The sequence below is a fragment of the Convolutriloba macropyga genome, chromosome 13, assembly GCF_964194025.1.
Source record: "Convolutriloba macropyga chromosome 13, txConMacr16.3, whole genome shotgun sequence".
In the NCBI taxonomy this organism is placed as follows: Eukaryota; Metazoa; Xenacoelomorpha; order Acoela; family Convolutidae; genus Convolutriloba; species Convolutriloba macropyga.
Window position 1 is genome coordinate 6485520 of NC_134480.1, and position 22321 is coordinate 6507840.

Consider the following 22321-nt stretch of genomic DNA (forward strand, 5'->3'; position numbering starts at 1 on the left):
TCTAAATTTAAAGTAGAGTCAGAAAACGGTGTTTGAACAAAAATTCGATTTCTCGCTAGTGGTTTTTTGTTCACATGCGGCAATTTCACTTTGATGTTTACTGTTTTTTCGATTTTTTGGATCTGATTTTTTTCTAAATGGTTTTCCCAATCCATTCATAGTCCGTTCTAGGTCTAGTTTTCTGTTTAGTCAATGAAAATTCTTTGAATTGTACGTCAGGACTTGTCCTGCTATGTTTTTTTTACTTCGTCAAACTTCTTTTTGCTTTACCATTTTGCCGCTTTTTCGACATTTTGCGTGAAATCTTTTTGACTTCTCTAGGCTAGTTTCTCTCTTCTCTCATTCTGCTAAAAGTGAATTTGAACATCAGTTGCTAAGCAAAGCAATTCAAAATGAACAGAGTCGGTATAAAAAATTGAAGTCAGAAATAGAAAGGGGATAAACCCATAAAGCCCAATTTTAGATGCCCGCTATTTGAACGTCGTTCCTATAAGTCTTAATTACCACCTCCAATGCTTATTGGTGTTCATAGTAGCCCCTGTAGCCTCTCTCTAAGAAACAGAAGTATGTTCAACTACGAAATGCCATCAAAATAAATCGGACTTAAAAAATTATTTTTGTACAAAAATCTTTTTTTTAATATATTCTATTCGTTCAGTCCCAATCATGCTTATTGGAATCAACGGCGGCTATTTTCCGGCAATCTGCCGGGTATGTTATCTATTACAAAAGTGTGAAAAAGTTAATTAGGGCCATATTCTACTAGGGGGTATTTTCAGTTTTATTATGAGTTTTTCACGAGATTTTCAGGGTTTTTTTCATGAGTTATTATCGATAATTTTACCCCTTATTAAGCAACAAAGCTGGCAAAATCATGATTTCCTTCACAAAAAATATGCATAAGCTGGCTCTTCTTAAGTTAAGCTTTTGATTACATCAAACCTTGACATATCTTTTTAAAGCCCAATTGCTTGAAACTCATCCACAAATTTTGAAATTTAAGCTAAGGTCCACATGCATTGTTCTCCCCAAAAATATTCTATATTTATAATTTTGAAGATGTCTTATATTTTGTTTTCTTTGTAATTACTGTGCTACCAACTGTATGCGTTTTGATTTTTCAAATCAAATTTTAGTCGGATTAGAAAGAAAAAATTATGAATCTTGAAACCCATATGAAAAAGAAAGAAAAAATATAAAAAAAACCTCGCTTTTCCCAAACTTCGAGCTAATTTTGTCAATTTTTGAGTAATCAGAAAAAGATTTACCTCTTTTTCTTCTAATAATGAAGTATTTGTTTTGAAGAAAATACGATAAAGTTAATATTTTCAAAAAAACTGAGGGTTTTTGCGAAAAATTTCTCGATAGCGCTTTTTATAATTCGTACTTGTATTTTATACCTTTATAATGACATATGTTTTCATATTTTTAGATACATTTTGTTTTCTGTGAAGTATTTTGAGGTTAGTGTGCATTTGTGTTTAGAACTTTGTAAATGCAGCAAAAACATGATTTCACTCAATACCTTGAAATACAGCATTTTAATTAAATTAATTCTTTTTTGAAGTTTATTAACAATAAATTGCAATCTGCATGGTCTCTGTTATTAAACAATCTTGGTTAATCTTGATCTAAAAATCAAACAATTGCTGAATATTGCTTATTGCCAATCTTAAATCGCCATCATTATTGGGGCGCTGTCTTTTTATTACGACTCGAAGAGGAGTATTGGAGAAGTCCTTTTTTTTAATCAATTTTATTGGAGTGATTTTTGAAGCGGGAAATGAAACGCGTGAAAAAAATTGGAGTGATTTTGGCGCTGAACAAAAGTGAAGAGCGGAGCGAAAAGAGAGTGGTTTTTGTTCATACCGCTGTTTTTGAGAAAGCGAGAAATTGATGTGTGAAAAAATTTTCTCTAAGCGAGCGAAACTTTTTTGTTCACGTGCGGCATTTTAAAGCAGTTTTTTTCATTTATTTTGGTTCAGAGGTTTGATTATGATTTTGTTTTAATTTTAGACTAGTTTCGGTAGTGGTTTGAAGGTTTCTGGAAATTCGTATGAATTTTATTATAATTCGGAGGTTTTTAATGTATTTTGCTGATTTTCGGGCTAATTTTTGCGTTTTCTTGACGATTATTTTGTTTTACTGGTTCAAATGGGTATTGAAGGAACCCCATCTACTTGAGCAATTTTATGATAACAATTGGTTACAGTTTTGTGGGTGAGAATCATTTTTTTGTTGAGAAATATGACAAAAAATGGCGAAATTTGGAACTATTTTTCTTAATTTTTTTGCAGTTTTTCGTTTTTTTTTCTGTTTTTTGCTAAGTTTCTTTGCCTATTATGACTTGCCTATTGTTTTGCGAGCATCTGGATACCCTTTTGGCTGAAGGGAATTTTTCTTTGGATTTATATGTTTTTGAAATATTAAAAAATTTAGTAATTTTTTCCAGTTTTTCAGTGAAAGTTGATTTTAAGAGCTATTTTTTTTCATAATTTTAGCCTAAGTATTTTTCTCAATATTCACATAAGTGGTTTTTGTAAGTACTAGTTGTTCTGATGAACCTATCTTGGCAGAGATAGTTTTTTCGGGATTCGGGATCTCAATTTATAACAAAAATTGATCAGATTTTTTATCATATTTTAACAGATTTGATTTTATTGTTTTTACTTTTTTGTTTCATGTCTTTGTTTCAAGATAATCATAAATTAGTGAAGGCACGTTTTGTTTGATGAGTAGTGGGATGGCGTTTAAATGGATTTTCACTTCGAGTCGTTTCCGGAATTCTTCCGGCTATGTTTTTTTTTAAGATCTGTTCACACATTTTCATGATTTTTGAAGTCGAATTGGAGTAGTGATTTTGGTCACGCCGAAACAGGAAGTGGAGCGAAAAAGCAAGTGGTTTTGTGGTGTGAAATTTTTTCGCTCTAAATTTAAAGTAGAGTCAGAAAACGGTGTTTGAACAAAAATTCGATTTCTCGCTAGTGGTTTTTTGTTCACATGCGGCAATTTCACTTTGATGTTTACTGTTTTTTCGATTTTTTGGATCTGATTTTTTTCTAAATGGTTTTCCCAATCCATTCATAGTCCGTTCTAGGTCTAGTTTTCTGTTTAGTCAATGAAAATTCTTTGAATTGTACGTCAGGACTTGTCCTGCTATGTTTTTTTTACTTCGTCAAACTTTTTTTTGCTTTACCATTTTGCCGCTTTTTCGACATTTTGCGTGAAATCTTTTTGACTTCTCTAGGCTAGTTTCTCTCTTCTCTCATTCTGCTAAAAGTGAATTTGAACATCAGTTGCTGAGCAAAGCAATTCAAAATGAACAGAGTCGGTATAAAAAATTGAAGTCAGAAATAGAAAGGGGATAAACCCATAAAGCCCAATTTTAGATGCCCGCTATTTGAACGTCGTTCCTATAAGTCTTAATTACCACCTCTAATGCTTATTGGTGTTCATAGTAGCCCCTGTAGCCTCTCTCTAAGAAACAGAAGTTTGTTCAACTACGAAATGCCATCAAAATAAATCGGACTTAAAAAATTATTTTTGTACAAAAATCTTTTTTTTAATATATTCTATTCGTTCAGTCCCAATCATGCTTATTGGAATCAACGGCGGCTATTTTCCGGCAATCTGCCGGGTATGTTATCTATTACAAAAGTGTGAAAAAGTTAATTAGGGCCATATTCTACTAGGGGGTATTTTCAGTTTTATTATGAGTTTTTCACGAGATTTTCAGGGTTTTTTTCATGAGTTATTATCGATAATTTTACCCCTTATTAAGCAACAAAGCTGGCAAAATCATGATTTCCTTCACAAAAAATATGCATAAGCTGGCTCTTCTTAAGTTAAGCTTTTGATTACATCAAACCTTGACATATCTTTTTAAAGCCCAATTGCTTGAAACTCATCCACAAATTTTGAAATTTAAGCTAAGGTCCACATGCATTGTTCTCCCCAAAAATATTCTATATTTATAATTTTGAAGATGTCTTATATTTTGTTTTCTTTGTAATTACTGTGCTACCAACTGTATGCGTTTTGATTTTTCAAATCAAATTTTAGTCGGATTAGAAAGAAAAAATTATGAATCTTGAAACCCATATGAAAAAGAAAGAAAAAATATTAAAAAACCTCGCTTTTCCCAAACTTCGAGCTAATTTTGTCAATTTTTGAGTAATCAGAAAAAGATTTACCTCTTTTTCTTCTAATAATGAAGTATTTGTTTTGAAGAAAATACGATAAAGTTAATATTTTCAAAAAACTGAGGGTTTTTGCGAAAAATTTCTCGATAGCGCTTTTTATAATTCGTACTTGTATTTTATACCTTTATAATGACATATGTTTTCATATTTTTAGATACATTTTGTTTTCTGTGAAGTATTTTGAGGTTAGTGTGCATTTGTGTTTAGAACTTTGTAAATGCAGCAAAAACATGATTTCACTCAATACCTTGAAATACAGCATTTTAATTAAATTAATTCTTTTTTGAAGTTTATTAACAATAAATTGCAATCTGCATGGTCTCTGTTATTAAACAATCTTGGTTAATCTTGATTTAAAAATCAAACAATTGCTGAATATTGCTTATTGCCAATCTTAATGTTTTCTCCGATCTTTGATATTTCTTCCTCTCTCCACCAGCCTTTTAACTCTCGTTTTTTAATTTCCTCCCATTATTGATCTTAAAGTGAGCACACGTCCCCTCTTGTTGGATAATATTGCATAAGAAAAGGCTTCCATCTCAATGGGTGAGTTCAATAAGAAAAAGGGCAGCTGAAAACAGGCTACTGTAGGCCTAATGTTGTTCCGCTGCGATTACGCAGAAACCACAATTATTATTATTATTATTATTATTATTATTATTATTATTATTATTATTATTATTATTATTCTGGGCGTGTTTCTAACTCAACAAAAGATTAATTCAACACAATACAAGCGTCTACGAATAGTTATCTCAGTTAGCTCTTTTGAAGGCAATGAAATGTCCCACTGACTGATAATTTCTGCTATCAATTAGAACGACATGTGCACTAAGGCCTTCTTCAGAGTCCTGGACAGACCGTTCAAAAGTTTGATTGACGGACAAAATCAGAACGACGAACAAAATTTCTTGTTGAGCACAGCTATTTTCATGCTGAGAAAATTTTTGATCTTCAGCAGCCATAATTGCATAGCCAGACTTCTCTATCGCATGAGAAATAATGTTCGGTTGCAGAGAGGAAGTTACGGTTATGTCTAGAGCAGCAGATTGGCCAGATTTCCAAGAAGGCAGTTAGTCGTCTCCTGGGCGCGAGTTTTTTCCGCAATGAGATTGCGTTTTTCAATTACTGGGGATAAATTAGCTGCTGAACAGGCGGAAAATATATGATCACGATTTCTATCGTGCCCTAAAATCTCATATCCCCTTTCATGGCAGGCAACTGCATGGTCACCAAATGTGTCCAATGTACCTGGCCTGCAATAAGGACATTTTCTTTCCTGATCATAAACGGCGATCCCGAACCTGTACAAGACACTGACTTAAAATTTATCAGCCGAAAGATTTAGACCTAGAGCGAGAATTGGAGGCGGCATAATGAGGCAGACATAGTGAAAGCCGTCTTGCTTTTTCTCCTGGTTGACTTTTCATTTCTTATCAGGGCAGCAAATTTATCTTTATCAAGTGCTTGGATCTTCTTTTGCGTGTGCCAAAATAGAGTGAACGGTTCCAGATTCTGGTGTAACTCTTTAAAAGTGTCAATTTCTGAGGGACGTCTAATCGTCTGAGGCTATAATTGAGCGCACAAACGCTCCTTTGTATTGCTCTTGTGACTGCCTGACGCCTGGTTCCGACAAACTGATAGGTAAGGAAGACTGTTTCCATGCGTCATCGCCAAAAATTGAGCCAACAAATTGATCCAATACTTTTCCATGACAGTCATCGAAACTTTTCAATACTTCGAGCATCTCGCTTGATAGAGTGTTAGTTCGTAATGGGTATACCGTTTTTGGTATTCCACAACAATAACAAAGGATACCTAATTCGGGTTGAGGATCGTTGAGGTGATGTAATTTGACCAACATTAACAAAATTTTTTGATATTTTTTGAACTTTCCTCTTCAAACAAGAAGCGACAAATTCTTTTGGACTAACCGGAAGGGCCCGGAACTGCAGAGCCGTTTCCCGAATTCCTTTTTTCTGCCTGATCAACGGAGAGTAAATCTTTAATTGACCACAGCTCACATTTGTCTTTTCTCAAGACAACACCTCTCTCAGTACCTCTGTTGAATAGGATTTCTAGGATTCCAGGCGTTTTTTCGATCCGATCTTCAGACCCAGCAGTAAACCCATCATCTAAGTACAAATTGTGTTGTAACAAATTCGGAACTGATGTGTTGGTCTTCTGTATGCTCGGTCATAACGTAAAAGAGAACAATAATGGCCCCCGTGGATCACCCTGCTGAACAACCGATTCAGTTCGAATGATTGCAGTGTTATAAAAAAGTGTTGTATGATGGGAGTAGAGCAGATGCTGGTGAAGGCGTTAATTCCAGGAACAAATTCACTGGTCGCTTTTAATAAGTGTGAACGCAAGACTGAGTTAATATCAATCTGAAGCACGCCTTCGTCTAACTGAGCACTAACTATGTTATCGTAGGTAATTTTTGACGAATGAATGATCACCTAAGCGCGTTTGCTAATGCCGACTCCCAATTGCAGACCAGACTATGAAACAGCTCAATTGTCTCTGATATAGCTTCACTTACCAGGCATTTTGCTATGAGGCATCGCAATTTTTCGTCAGCTGCTATCGGACGTGCCCCACATTTCTTTTTGGATGAAATCGGGAGTGAAGCGCAGCAGAGTGCTTTGGAAATAAAACCAGGAAAGAGTCCCTGCTATCAAGTTTTACAAACTTTGTTATTGCTTTCAGAGCAAACTCAGACGGATCAGGTGCAGTGCAGTCTACTGCGTGCTGAAGATGATCTGCAAACATCTTATATGGACCGGCTGCAGTGTGCTTGCTGAAAGTCTTCAGTTGTTCTTAAACTACACTTTCACTGAATTGGAAAGCATAGGATGCAATGTCGTCAGGTATGCTGGAGCCGGGTAGCGGTTTTTTCGGGTGTAACTTTTCCAGTGCTTTGAATCAGAAGATAGAATTTTAGCAGCTCGGCCAGATTGACCCTGTAAGCACAACGTTTTTGCTCTGACCGTTTTTTATTCAATGCTGTTCGTTGTCTGTTTTTTCATTGTTTCTTGGAGACAGCTTCTGACCAAAGCTTCCCATAATTAAAGGCGTTCCATCGATCAAAACGTTCTGCAAGAAGTCGGTCTTGATTGCGCTTTTCTTTTTTGCCACCTCGGTTACAAGAACGTAGAACACATTTTGGAACCGCGAAAAGTTTTTGCCAATTTATCTCATTGTCTCGAGCCTCAACACATTCAACAAGAATGCTTGATATCAATACAGACCATTTTGCTCTGAATTTTATTGGAATAAAGCGACAAGTTGGTACGTACGAACTCAATATTGTCTCAACACCTCGGGCAATTTGTTATCTTCGGACTTTAATGAGAGATCAACCTTTTCAAAATATGAGTTATTCAACTGACTGGAAACACAGGAGACCAATAGATTGTCTAATTTATTTGAGAGGTCTATGTTAATTTTCAGACTGCTGCTCAACTGCTCTTTCTTTTTCGAACACGCCCAAATTGATTTGGAATTGAACCAAGAGTCGTGCCCTGACCCCAACCAAGATATCTCATTTTGCTGTACTGATTGCAGTTTTCTGGTACTTGAACTCTGTAAAGCTCTTCTGCGGTATCTGGCAGAGAAATAACCTTTTTTGGAGCTACGTGAAGAAACTCTCTAAGACTTACTTTTTGCAACTCCTGAGTCAAACGCGTATGCATGTCCTTGCTAGACTCAGGATTTTGTTGTTCGCTTTGTGTGCCTACGTTTTCTAATTGCGTTGCACCACTCTCGTCGAAAACTTTATTTCTTAAGTTGTATTTCTTTTTCATCAGTGAAAAAAATCTCCGGTTGGGGGAACTATATTTGGAAAACTACCCAACGAACAAAGACGATATTGAAACGATCTAACCGGTTTCGACTGACATTTTCCTCGGAGTCTTTATAGTTCTTAAAACATCCACCAGTATAAATAGTAAACCACCAGTATAAACACCCACCATAGAGTTATATGGGTCCCAATTGTTTTTATTTCGTTCAGATATTTGGTGATCCATTTTAATTCAATCTCCGCTACCAACCGGAGCACGTGTAGAAATCACGTGTAAGTTAATAGAGTTTTCCTATAATAAGTCTCGTCCTTTTGTTGTTGTTGCTGTTGTTGTTGCAGAGACATACAGCCATTTTCGTTGAGGATATTTTCCCTTACAGTTTCTTAGATAATTGTCCACGTTCAGGCATTGATTTCAGAGAATTTTCCATCAAACTTCCACATTGTTTTCATTTCATGATCCTGTCCTTAACCTATTGACTGGCGAATATTTAAAATTAATTTCTCTCCATGATATCTGCATCATCGCATAAATGAGTTCCTGTGCAAGGATCGTAGAAATGAAAAGCGTGTGATGCCAATGGAAAATTATAATTATTATGATCCTTGTTTGAATTCTAAGAAGTAGTAACCCAATTAAATCTGGTCAAGATGTTCCATGTTTCATCTCACCGACTGCAATAGTTTGTTCACTCCAATTTACTAAAACGACCATTTTGTTCACCGGAAAAGAATGTTGGTGACAAAAACGACAGGAACTGATTCATTAGTCGAGCCTTCTACTCCAACAGAAATCAGCCAAGTTTTCAAAAAGATGGCATGCCTCTGTTTTGCGGTATTAATCGATGCACCATTTGACATCAAAGCTTGAGTAAAAAAGAGACAAAATTTGTGCTCTAGGTTGATTTGCTGAGAAGCACTCTAAACTTTGCAAAGAAGGGCGACTTTTCCGAAGATGGCGACGATGTTGAAGATCAAATTGACCCAAATTTGTCTCCCTCCCCGCCACCCAACAACAATAACAACGGATCTCATGCAAAGAACAACAACAACATTATTAGCCAATTCGCAAGTGGAGATGATGATGGTCGTTTCGATGGAAACCTCCCGGATCTGGAAGATGATGACCTCTTAGGTAGGATCAAATTGAAGTCACGTTAAAACTCGAATCCATAGCCATTGAATAATCATTACTAATTAATCATTTTTGGATGTTTTCCGTTTGTGCCTAACCTACATAAATTGATGGAATTTTCCTTTCTACGAAATTCGAAATTACGTTGCCCAGTCGATGGAAGCAGTGCAACCCTGGGGGGGGGGGGGGGGGGGGGGGGCACAAACGGAAAAAAGATCCAAAAGTTCCATGGAACCCATGGGCCCCATTCTGGTGCGTCATTCGGTGTTTTTCAGATCAACTGGCCAATTTTTCTTCGCATTCAAATCATCCAGACTCCAACGGAACGTCTGCCAATCTGCTCCATGATGACGTAGACCTCCTAAACACAACAGATCTTATCACCCCTAACAATATCAACATCGCATCACGTGATCTGGTTATGACATCATTTGAGAGTGAAGGGCTTTTAACAACTAGTGGTGAAAACTCTCTCGGAGGAGACACAGACGGAACTGAGCAGCAACTCAATAGTTTAAATTTACTTGACTGAGGAAAAACTGAATTGCTTAATTGTAATGTTCGTATTTGTTATAAACCACTGTGGGTAATTGAAGATTATAGAGACAAATTGAGACCGTTTTTTTGTTATTTGAAACGATAGCAGCCATTATTGGGGATATCTTGGTTTTTTTACGACTCGAAGAGGAGTAATGGTTTTCTTAAGGTTTTTTTCCAGAAGTACTATTTGTTCAGACGGTGTTTTGACCTAAAGCGAAAAGCTTAAAATTGCCGTGTGACCTATTTTCTTGTGAGCGAGAGAAATATTTTGATCATGCGGTTCGATCAGTGAATGACTTTTTGACTTCAAGAAAAGTTTTCGAGAGAATGCTGGATATAGATAATACGCTTTGACCGTTTTTCGTCCCTTTTATTTAAATGCTGCATTAAATTGTAGCTCGTTGAAATTGATACCACAAAGTTTTTTAGACCCTAATGATGCGTTTTAAGTGCAAAATAGGAACACAATTCTCTGTTTCTGGATTTTTCAGTGATTTCTTTATTTTTGGATCCTTCAAAGGTCATTTTTCTAGAGAAAAAGTATTTTTGGCAACGTCATCTTGACATTTTATACATAAGGCACCAATCTATAGATAACCATATTTTCGTTTTATAGAATTTTTAATATACTGATCGAAGTTTTTCCGATTTTTGTCCAATTTCCTCAGTTTTTTGTTAATTGTTTTGTGTTTAGTTAGTATAAAGTCTTCTTATGCACAAACACGGATCCAATGCTACAAAAACTAAACCAATTATTCAAAACACAAAATAAAAATCCGTGTTTGTGCACAAGAAGACTTTATACTAACTAAACACAAAACAATTAAAGAAAAACTGAGGAAGTTGGACAAAAATTGCAAAACTTCGATCAGTATATTAAAAATTCTACAAAACAAAAATGTGGTTAGCTATAGATGGGTGCATTATGTATAAACTGTCAAGTTAGTATAAAGTCTTCTTGTGTACAACCAAGGTTTTTTATTTTGTTTTTTGAATAATTGGTTTAGTTCTTGGCGTTATCAAAGAATTTTAGTGGAAAATGTGTTTCATAAACGCAGTTTTAACGATATTTTTACAACAAAGTTTTTTCGCAAATTTATTTAGTGTACAACGTTTTTCCTTTAGACCAGATATTAGGCATGTAATCTTCTGAGTCAAGATTGCTAAATAAATTTTTCCTACTTCGTTTCTCTACTTCCTTTTCCTATTTGATTTTTCAAATTTACGAAATAGTCAATTTGTTTCCATCCTCTTTTTGTCATTGTTTTCGTCCTGTAAAAGCTCTACCATGTATCATTCCAGCTTTCTCCGCAGACCTCGATAGTTTTGTCAATAATTTTTCTATCGTTAAAATTTTTATATTATATTAGATTTTCCACTTTTTTGGTTTTCAATAGATCTCATGCATAAGGTACCATTTAGGCTTTGCTTGGTTTAGTTTTCACTGATATTTAGTTTTTGTGTATTTTTTTGAGATAGGCTCTCAAAAACGAAAACTATTTTTGATTTTGAGAGTTACTCTGTTCGTTTTGTTTGTTGTTCACGATTATTTAAATTTTGCTGTAATTTGATTTCATTTTTAGTTTTTTTTTAAAAAATTGTTTGGTCTGTTATTGAGTCCTCTGATTTTCAGTTGAGAAAAGCAATTTCTGAGGAAAAACAATTTTTGAGGAGAACAATGATTCCTAAGATTGATGTCTGCCTTTTGCTTTCCGACTGTCTCTTGGGTTCCAGAGTTAATTTTGGAGCCTAAAAATATCTTTTTTTAATTTGTGACATTTTTTATTTTTTAGACGGTCAATTTTTTTGTACTTATCGTTATTTTTGCATTCTAAGAGTTTTGGCTAGTCTTCAACCCCTCCAGATGTTTTTAGTGAGTGTCTTCTGTCAACGTTGTCTCTGGGTTATAAATTTTGGTTTTTTTAATGATCTCGAATGATTTACTTTCGTTTGTGTTAGCTAATTTCAATGATGTCAAAGCTCAAATCCTTTTCGTTATGAGAAGAAATTTTTTTCGCCAAATTTTTTCATCAAAACTGGTGAGGTAAAAAATAACCGTTTTAAGACAAAAGATAATGGTTTAGGATATAGTTACGGTTTTGCTGGTGAAGTTCTGACGCCTCGAGTCGCTTCCGGAATTCTTCAGGCTATGTTTTTTAATTCGTCGTCTACATCGACAATTCTTATGACCTGATTGTTTGGAATTGACTTTTACAATGACTTCAATGACTTCTACTGCTTTGCAGTTAAAATTTGTGTGCGTGACATTATTTCTGCTTTTAGGCAAATTGCGTGACTTACCTCACCTGAACTAACCTATGGAACTTTAAATTTTATGAAAATTTATTAGTTAAAGATCAATATTGTGCATCTAAGTATTGCCAATTTTATATGGCCTAATTTTGGAGTAATAGTCTTGAGTTTTTGATTTTGAATATGTTTTTTGAAAAAGCTCTTTCAGGGGCTTTTCTTTATACACCAAATGTGACAAAAAATAGACAGTCCAAATCTAATTCAAAGAGTTTAGTGGTCTATTAACGGACTAGTGGTCGATCTGTTTATCTTACTTCTTTATTTGTTTCAATTCATGGAAGGCCACAACTGTCTATCGCGGCGATTTTTCGGCAATCTGTCCGCTATGTTATTGTTCGTCGGAGAAAACAGAAAAAACCAACTTGGGCTAGGTGGTAGAAATATGACATGAAAATTATTGTTGGTGTGGGGGTACACTCTCACAAATGTTAAATACTTGGTCTTTATCCTACTTTTTGTTGGACTAATTTGAGTCAGAAGACTGCTATGTTGAATCATAAACTCAAACGCTTTTATTTAAAAAACAATTCCTTGTCTAAAAACCCAACCTGTGATTCAAGGTCTCAAAAAGTTTAATAAATTTGCACAAAAAATTTCAAAAGACGTTTCACTAATTCTATTTTATGGTCCTGCTGCACCGATTAGCAATCGATTAATGGATGGCTCTCAAACGAAGTTTCTAGTATTTATATTAGACTTGTGGTCCTTTTTTGGTAATTTATGCTTGACCGATTTTTCGTCTGACCAATTTGACTTTACATCCCCAAAAACGATATAAACAGGCAGCGCTCGGAGGGCATTAAGCTCTCTTTGAGCTCTAAGCTGTAGTATACTCTACGAATGCATCAGCACCCACCGTTACCCCCCCCCCCACCCCCAGTAATGAACTCTCTTGAAAATTGTTAGTTATTGTTAAACACTTTATATTCCATCTTAATTGCACTAGTAAAAAAGCGATTCAATTTAGCCAACCAAATTCATCCTTGTTCCCGCCAAATTTTTAACCTTATAAGATTGAATTAAAAAATACCCCCCAAGAAACAAAATATTGCTTTTGAGTAGTAGATAAAAGGATTCCAACCACCAGTAAAATTTGTCCCTTTCTCTTAACGCTAGACGCGCATGTCGAATCAGGCCAAATTTTACTGTTTGTTGGAATCCTTGTTTTATCTACTACTATATATTAGCTCTATATTCACTTCTTTATATTTTAAACCTATCATTTCTTGTCTCATTTAGTGCAAGCCACCAGTACATAGTTAAGCTGGTAATTAACCATTATCAGACGGATAGTTCGGGTTCTATCCTCACTGACTCCAGTGAACGTATCCCAGATACTAGTATAAAACTAGTGAGACCGTGTAAAAAGCACGTAAAACCAACTTGCGAAAAAACTTGAACAAAAATTGAAAGAAATATTAAAATAATAAAAATTTTCATATATCTCCTAATCAATATTTAATCAATTTAAAAATAAAACTTTCTGTCTCACTTTCTGTCCCGCCAAATTTTTAACCTTATAAGATTGAATTAAAAAATACCCCCCAAGAAACAAAATATTGCTTTTGAGTAGTAGATAAAAGGATTCCAACCACCAGTAAAATTTGTCCCTTTCTCTTAACGCTAGACGCGCATGTCGAATCAGGCCAAATTTTACTGTTTGTTGGAATTCTTGTTTTATCTACTACTATATATTAGCTCTATATTCACTTCTTTTATATTTTAAATCTATCATTTCTTGTCTCATTTAGTGCAAGCCACTAGTACATAGTTAAGCTGGTGAATCATCGAGTCTAGTTAAGTTGCTTTAGCAAACGGAAGGTTTGGGGTTCCTTCCTCACTGACTCCAGTGAACGCCCCCCGACTTTGATGAAATACTATAAAACTAAGTGAGATAAAAAAAATCAAATTCACAGCTCTTAAAAAGGATGATCTCTGCTGTGAGACTGTATATGGGACACACTGTGATGGGTATACAGTCAAAAACACTGAGATCGGTGGAAACACAGTGATTAGTGTTTTTCAGTATAACTAGTGAGATGGTGTAACAAGCACGTAAAACCAAACTTGCAAAAATCTGCGAAGCCAACTTGTGGATTGATGAAGCCACTTCGTGGATAACTTGAACAAAAAGAGCACAATCAAAAACACTGAGATCGGTGGAAACACAGTGATTAGTGTTTTTCTATGTCTTCTTGAATACTATACTTATAAAGATGCTCTCTGAATTGATTTCTAGTGTGACCATATCTATATCTATGAAGATAAATACATAGTCTACATTTCCTATTTCTAAACCTATATAATGATATATGTTTATAAACATTACACATACTACATGTTAGATATTGATCAGGATCAGAAAAATGATATCCCAAATGTTCTATATAATCTTTAACCTTAACCATATTTTTACATACATAATAAGAATATTCTAATTCTTTACAATTATTACAACATTCTTTTCAAGGTTTATTTATACACTTATCGCATTTCATTTTCATTTTTCGAAAAATTTTTTTTTGATTATTTCCCTAAAAAAATACATCATGTCTCAATCAACTAATACTAGTGTCATAAACTTCTGCGATGTCTGTAATCTATCCTTTGAATCAATGAAGGCTTTATACAGGCATCAATCATACGATCTCAAACATAAGGAACTATTGGAGAAAATGTTTGAGTCTGAAGAAGAGGAAATCTCGGAGAGGGTGTATAATTTGGATGAAGATGATTATATTATTAAAACTAAACCAGCCACCAAACCTAAAACTAAAACTGAAGATGATATCTACACCAGAATTAAGTATGAATGTAAAGAATGTCATGAAGAAATTAGAAATAAAGTAGCTCTAACTACTCATTCATATAGTCACAATCGCATGCATCTTGAAAACAGAGAAGACTTCGATATAAACTCAAGTCAGAACATGAGAAAATTTTATATTACTGATAGAGGTGGGAATTACATTGAAGATATAGATGAAGCAACTAATTACTCTTTAGAAGAAATTAAAAACAGTTACCAGTTTCGTAAAGTTAAGAGTTTTAAATATAAGATCACGGCCGAATGTGATTATAAGAAGAGAACCAAAGAAGAAGTTAAAACTACTGAAATTTTTTTCAATACTGATTATATTATTGATAATGCAATATATGAATATGGTGACTTCAATCAGTGGCTAGATTTCAAAAAGGAAATATACGAAGGTTATGGTTCTGATTTTGAGTTTCTTGGAATAAGAAGTATTCAGTTAAACATTGAACCAACTAAAGCGTCTATTGGTAGTTATATAGATTTATCTCCCGATCTCAAAAACTCCAAATCGATATTAAATATACGTAGTTATAAACACAATTGCTTACAACTAACTATAACTGCTTGACTACATCCCATCCCACACCATGCAACTCGAGAAAGTAAATAGGTAGATAAACTAATTGAACCAAGACAACAACATGAAGATGATTTTGCTTGTATAATAAGAATACAGAAATTGTATAATATTAATATTTGGGTATACACACCTTGTGGTAATGGTAAAATAGAATTGTTTAAACAAGTGGATGTTTTTAATAAAGATAGAAAAGATGTAAGAATACTAGTTTGGAGTAATGGTCAAATAGAACACTGTGCCCTTATAAAAAATATAGAAACCTTGTTAGAACGACATAATAAAAACAACATTAAATATTATTATTGTGATAGGTGTACCTATTGGTTTAACTCACAAATTAAATATGATAAACACGAATGCAGCACCTCATTCAAACCAGAGATTGTTTGTCCTAAGAAAAAACATATTACTTTTGTAAATGAACACAAACGACAGAATATAAAAAATATTATAACTGCCGATATAGAATGTTGCATTGTTGAAGTTACAACTAATGATTGTGAATATGTAATAGCTGAACATATTCCAATAGCTGTGGGTTACACCTGGCAAGGTAACTTCAAGCACTACTTCGGTCTAGGCTGCATCAAAAGATTTGCTAGAGATCTGTTAGAAATAGAAACTGAGAATAATTTCAAACATATGAAAAGATGATATTCACAGAAGAAGATAAATTATATCATGAAACTAATAACACATGTCATATCTGCAGTAAAACATGTATTAATAAAGTAAGAGATCATTCTCATGAAACTGGTAAATATAGAGGACCAGCATGTAAAATATGTAATCTAAGATACAAACAACAAAATTTCATTCCAGTAGTATTCCATAATGGCTCTGGCTATGACTTCAACCTACTATACAGTGAACCCCTCAAACAGATTAATGATAAAAAGAAAGGTGGATATCATACAACTAGCTGCTGGTAAATCTAAGATGTTTAGCATTGGTTGTCTCAAATTATTAGACAGTTATAACTTATTAGCTATGCCTCTAGGTCAGATGGCAAAGATATACGGATGTAAAACTAAAACATTATATCCATATGAATACTTTGGTTTAGACTCCTATAATAATCTTATAGGTAATCTAAAAAAGAAGACTTTAAATCCTCTCTACATAATAAATTACCAACACAAGCGGAAGTAGATAATTTTAATAATGAAAACAGTCATAAAACTGGTAAAGATCTAACTATAGAGTATTTACAGAATGATGTGGAAATATTAGACTAATGCATGAATGAATATGTTAAACTAAGCATGAAAGAACTCAAGCTCAATCTCCTACACCATGTAAGTCTCCCAGGTTATAGTTTTGATTGTTGGTTAATGTCAAGCGGAGTAACATTAGATATATTACAAGATAAACAAATGCTAGATGATTTTGTTGGAGCAAAGAGAGGTGGTATATGTGGAATAATGGGAGATAGATATATAAATATAAGTAATAATAATACTAATGCTAATATTAATGATAATACTAATACTAATACTAATACTAGTACTAATACTAATACTAATACTAATACTAATACTAATATAAAGTTATTAATAGAAATATATGGTACATAGACGCAAACAACCTGTATGGTTATGCAATGATGCAAAAGTTACCTTATAAGGATTTTGAGTTTATTACTACTACTACTCTAGATGTAATATTGAAAACTCCAGATGATGGTGATCATGGTTACTATATAGTTTGAGATATTGATTATAATAATGAATGTAAAGAGAGAACAAAACAATTAGCACTAATGCCTAATAAGAGAAAGATAAATGATAATGAATTGGGATATCTACGAAGCAGTTTCACTGATCGACAAAGAGAGAAAAGTAAAGCAAGATCAGAGAAATTAATCTTAGACCAAAACAACAAAACAGAATATATGGTTCATTATAGGATGTTAAAGTTCTATGTTTTGATGGGAGTAAAAATAACAAAAATACATAGAGTAATTAAATTTAAACAAGATTATATATGTAGCGATTATATACAAAACAATACAAATAATAGAGCAACAGCTAAAACTGAAGCAGAAAAGGATGTAAGGAAATTAATGAATAACTCATTATATGGAAGAATGTACATGAATCCTCTACACTTCTTTCAAAGCAAGTTCTTACACGATGAAGAAAAGATAATGAAAAGTATAAGTAAACCAACATTTAAGAATATAACTAGATATAGAGATTATAGCCAAATAGAATATATAAAGAAAAAAATAGAATATGATTCTCCAGTATATGTAGGCGTTACTATCTTAGAATTAAGTAAATTACACATGTATGATGTATTCTATAATATTCTACATCCATCCCTCAAAGATCTAACACTTCACTATATGGATACAGACAGTTTCGTATTAAGTTATAGTGAAGGTAAAGTTAGTGATGAGCATATGGACTTATGTAATCTAGACATACCTATAGAACTAATAATAAAGTCCCCGGCAAGTTTAAGCACGAGCTGGGAAGTAGGATTATTGAGGAATTTATAGCATTGTCCCCCAAAACATATAGCTTCATAAATTATCCTAAAAACACTAAAGAAAAAGGAATAAAGAAGCATAATAATGCTAGGCACATAGATTATTATGATGCATTAATGAATAATACACAGAGAAGAGCAGATGAATGCAGAATACAAAAAGTTGGTGATAACATGACAACAATAAAAACAAGTAAGATTAGTCTAAACACATTTGATGATAAAAGATTTTATGTAAATAATATTAAAAGCTATCCTCATGATGCGAATCTATATCTATTCAAAAGAGAATTAATAAAAATGATCCACCAAGCATCATTAGATGGAGACAAAGACCTACTGGTTGATAATATTCTAGAACTAACCATTAATGATGATAGAAAGTTAATTGAAGTTGCTATTATATTATATAATGAGCTTTGCTAATTTTATAACAAACAATTATAGACCTAATTCATTCATTACATCCATATGATTGGTAGTTAGTATATTATAAATCATTATCTGAGCCATATATTTTTCCATAGTGTCTCCCATGATTGTATGTAGCTCCAGCTATTATACTTTTATTATATTCTAGAAATGTTATTATCTTCCCAGCCCCATCTACATATTTAGAATAATTTGAAATTATTAAATCATCATGATTTGGTTCCTTAATATGATCAATAAACTCATCTATAGTATTACAACGTCTTTTACAAGCTAAACATCTTTTTAGATTAAGAGAGAAGCTGTTTTCATTGTCCATTTTTTACTCTTATTATAATTTTTCAATACATATAAAATGACTAAACTAGATAAACTTATAGAATTAAACAATCTAGAAAAACAAAACAGAAGAAATAGATTAGAAGATAAATTAAAACAACAAGATTATTATGGTGAAATAGAAGAGTTATTTGATCCTCTAACCAAAACTATCAGTGAAACTGCTTTGCAGATAAACGCAAACAATGAACAGAATCTAGCATTAAGTGAACAAAGATTAAGAGCAATAGATTGGCAAAATCAAGAGTTAGTTAAACAAACTAAGATGATCGAGCAAACTGGTTCCCAGTTTAATGAAACTGCTTCCAAGATTGGTGAAACGTTAAAGGGGACCATAAAGCAAACTCAAGATATAGCACCAGTTTATGTTGATACAAAAACAGCCAAACTTCTTCATGACATGGGGGCTCAAACTAATCCTCAATTAAAATTAGAACTCGTAGATTTACCTAGTAGGAGATATAAAATGAATGGTGTTGATATAACTCAAGAGCAGGGTGCATTTTTAGTTAGGGATAATGTATATGAGTTTTCAGAAGGATTTACTGAATTTCTTACTAAAACAAATGTAACATATGATGATAAGGTTGAGGAAGATGAAAACAAAATTAAAAGGTTTTTGAAGGATATTAGATATGATTTAGGAAAAGGGGATAAGAAAAGCGCTAGATATAGAACAATAAAACGTATAATGGAGGTAAGAGATGATATATTTGGCAGGGGATTAAATGGCAACCCAAATAGTTTAATCTGCGAAGCAGGTTCCCTGATAGAAAGACTAGAATTATTAATACTAGAAACAAAAGCTGGTCATGATGGGTTATATGATGAAATGCTAGATATATCTAAGCAACTATTATCTAGAAATATTATTAATCACGAGCAACTAGATAATTTTGTTTTTAACTATGGTAAATGAATAATGATAGAAAAACAACAACAACAACTAGCTAAAGAAGTATTCAGTCCTCAAATAACAAAGTTTAAAAGACAAAGAATAATACCACTATATAAAGATGAAACATGGTCAGCTGATTTAATTGATAAGTCATCTCTAAGTAAATATAATAATAATTGTAAGTTTTTATTAACAGTTATAGATATATTCACAAAAGATGCATGGGCTATTCCATTAAAGAATAAATCTGGTTTATCTATAACTAATGGTTTTAAAACAATCCTATCAGAAGGACGAAAACCAGAAAACTTATGGGTAGATAGAGGTAGTGAGTTTTACAATAAAACATTTAAATCTTTACTTAAAGAATATGGAACCGGCAAAGCCGCTTCAGGGATAGAGCTATATTCTACTTATAGTGATTTAATAGCAGTGTTTATAGAGAGATTCAACAGAACATTATTACACATAATAAATAATCCTATGTTCATCAATGGCGATGGTAATTGGGTAAATATATTAAATGATGCTGTTGTAACATATAACAATAGCATTCACTCAACAATTAATATGACACCAGTTGATGCTTCTAATAATCCTGATAAAGTTAAATACTATTTTAGTTTTAAGAATAATAAACCTAACCTTAAAGTTGGTGATTATGTTAGAAATGTAGATAAACGTAATATCTTCTCTAAAGGTTACACTTCTAATTGGAATAGAGAATTGTTTAAAGTTAATGAAGTTCTAAAAACACAAACACCAACTTATAAAATAGAAGATATTAATGGTGAGATAATAGAAGGTAAATATTACGAACAGGAATTATTAACATCTGAGTTTGATTTTGAATCTAATAATAAGGTTTTAGAATCATTAAATATATTTCTTAAATAAATAATGACAAGAAACAGATTCAATCAGGCTAAACATAAATCAACATCAACATCAACAAACAACTTAACACTAAGTAAGGCTCGTGGGTTATTCCTAGAAGATAATGATGATATTGATATGAAGGATACCTATAAAATTACAAATCTTCATCCTCCTAGAGATGAAAAAGATGTTGTTAATAAAGAGTATTGTGACAATAACGTATTACCCTCTTCTAATAAAAGAGACATCTTAAGTAGAAACATAACTGAACTAAGAAAGGGTGAATTTGATAAAGTTACAACTAAAACATTGCAACTAAATGAAACACAAGTTAATGAAGAACTAATTAATGAGTTTATTGAATCAACAAAAGAAGTCAGAAATAATGTTAAGTTTTCTAATAAAGTTGCTGCAGATACTATCTCTAAATATAATCAATTAAAGCAAGAATTTGATAATAATAAGTTTAATCAGAATATAACTAACATACAACTAGATGAAATGTTTACTAACGGTCTGAGAGAAATGAAAGAATACAATAAATCTCTTAGAGGTGTTATAGTACAAAATATAATTGCTATACTTTTACAAAGTAAGTTACTTGATAATAAAGAGAAAGATAGACTCGAGATGCATTATAGTTTTAATCAAGAAGATATAATGAAAGAAATAGAAAGAATTTTTGCTAATGAAAATTAGCAAAGCAATGACCAATCCAACAGCACCGAGTGAGAGATTACTATATCCAGATTTGTCATCAGTATCAGAAAGATTGATAAAGGAAAAGATTCAAGCTAATAATAAATTTAACAACAATATTAACATTATAAAAGATATTAGAAATTATTATGAAACTGAAACTAATAACTATAATAAGAAGTTAAGTAGATATAAGAATTATATTAACATAGCTGAGATAACAGAAATAATATTATCATCAATAGCAACAACGGCAACAACAACATCAGTTTCATTAACAGGTATAGGATTAGCTTATTCTATACCAACAGCTTTTGCCACAGCAACTGTTTGTGGTTCATTATCAAAAACAATTAATACTAAAATTAGAAATAAAATTATAAATTATTCACAAATGTATATTTTAAGTAAACAGTTTTGTGATAAGTTTATTAAACTATATACTAAATCAATTAATGATAATAAAATGGATAATGATGAATATAATGAATTTGTTAAGTTATATTAAGAATATAAGAAGAACAAGAAGAATAAGTTGAGTATTTTTTTAGATTAAAGATATTGGTGCTTAGTAATAACAATGTTTTTAGTAATAATAATATTAGTATTAATATTTATCGATAAATTTATAATCATAATCATAGCTATAATCATAATCATAAACATAATATAATCATGGATATAATCATAATCATAATCATAATCATAATCATAAACATAATCATAAACATAAATATAAACATAATCATAATCATAATCAAATAATTATCTTTTGTTTTTACCTAAGTATAACCCTCTACCTTTTTGTACTACCTTTATACCTTCACCAGTGGTTGCAAATTTAATTAAATTGGGTGTAGCCGCTAGAGCTGCTTTAGGGTTTCTAGATGCAGCTGCACTTCCTATTTTACTTGCTATTTCTAATGCTCTTACTGGATTATTAGCTACTTTCTTTCCAAAGTTAACTGTAGCTCTACCAACACTTTTAAAGAAATCTTTAAGTCCTTCTGCTTCTATTGTTGCATCACTACCAGTCATTGACCTATTTCTCTTTCACTTAACACAATTACCCTTTAACATTTTAGTACCTTTTGAAGTAATAAAACCTCTTATGTTATTAGTACCACTATAATGTCTACCTCCAACACAATATGAATTAGTTTTGAACTTATTTAAAAG

General features: G+C 32.5%; 1 protein-coding gene across 2 annotated transcripts in view; it reads left to right on the plus strand.

Moving 5' to 3' along the window:
* LOC142351990 (PRKCA-binding protein-like) overlaps positions 1-9762 on the plus strand; it is a 34999-nt gene extending 25237 nt beyond the window's left edge. For both annotated transcript variants that reach the window (XM_075404286.1, XM_075404287.1), the window contains 2 exons: positions 8914-9148; positions 9424-9762. In XM_075404286.1, the coding sequence (XP_075260401.1) occupies positions 8914-9148; positions 9424-9680 (492 nt within the window). In that variant the 3' untranslated portion in view covers positions 9681-9762. The remainder of the gene's footprint in view (positions 1-8913; positions 9149-9423) is intronic.
* The last annotated feature ends 12559 nt before the right edge of the window (positions 9763-22321 follow it).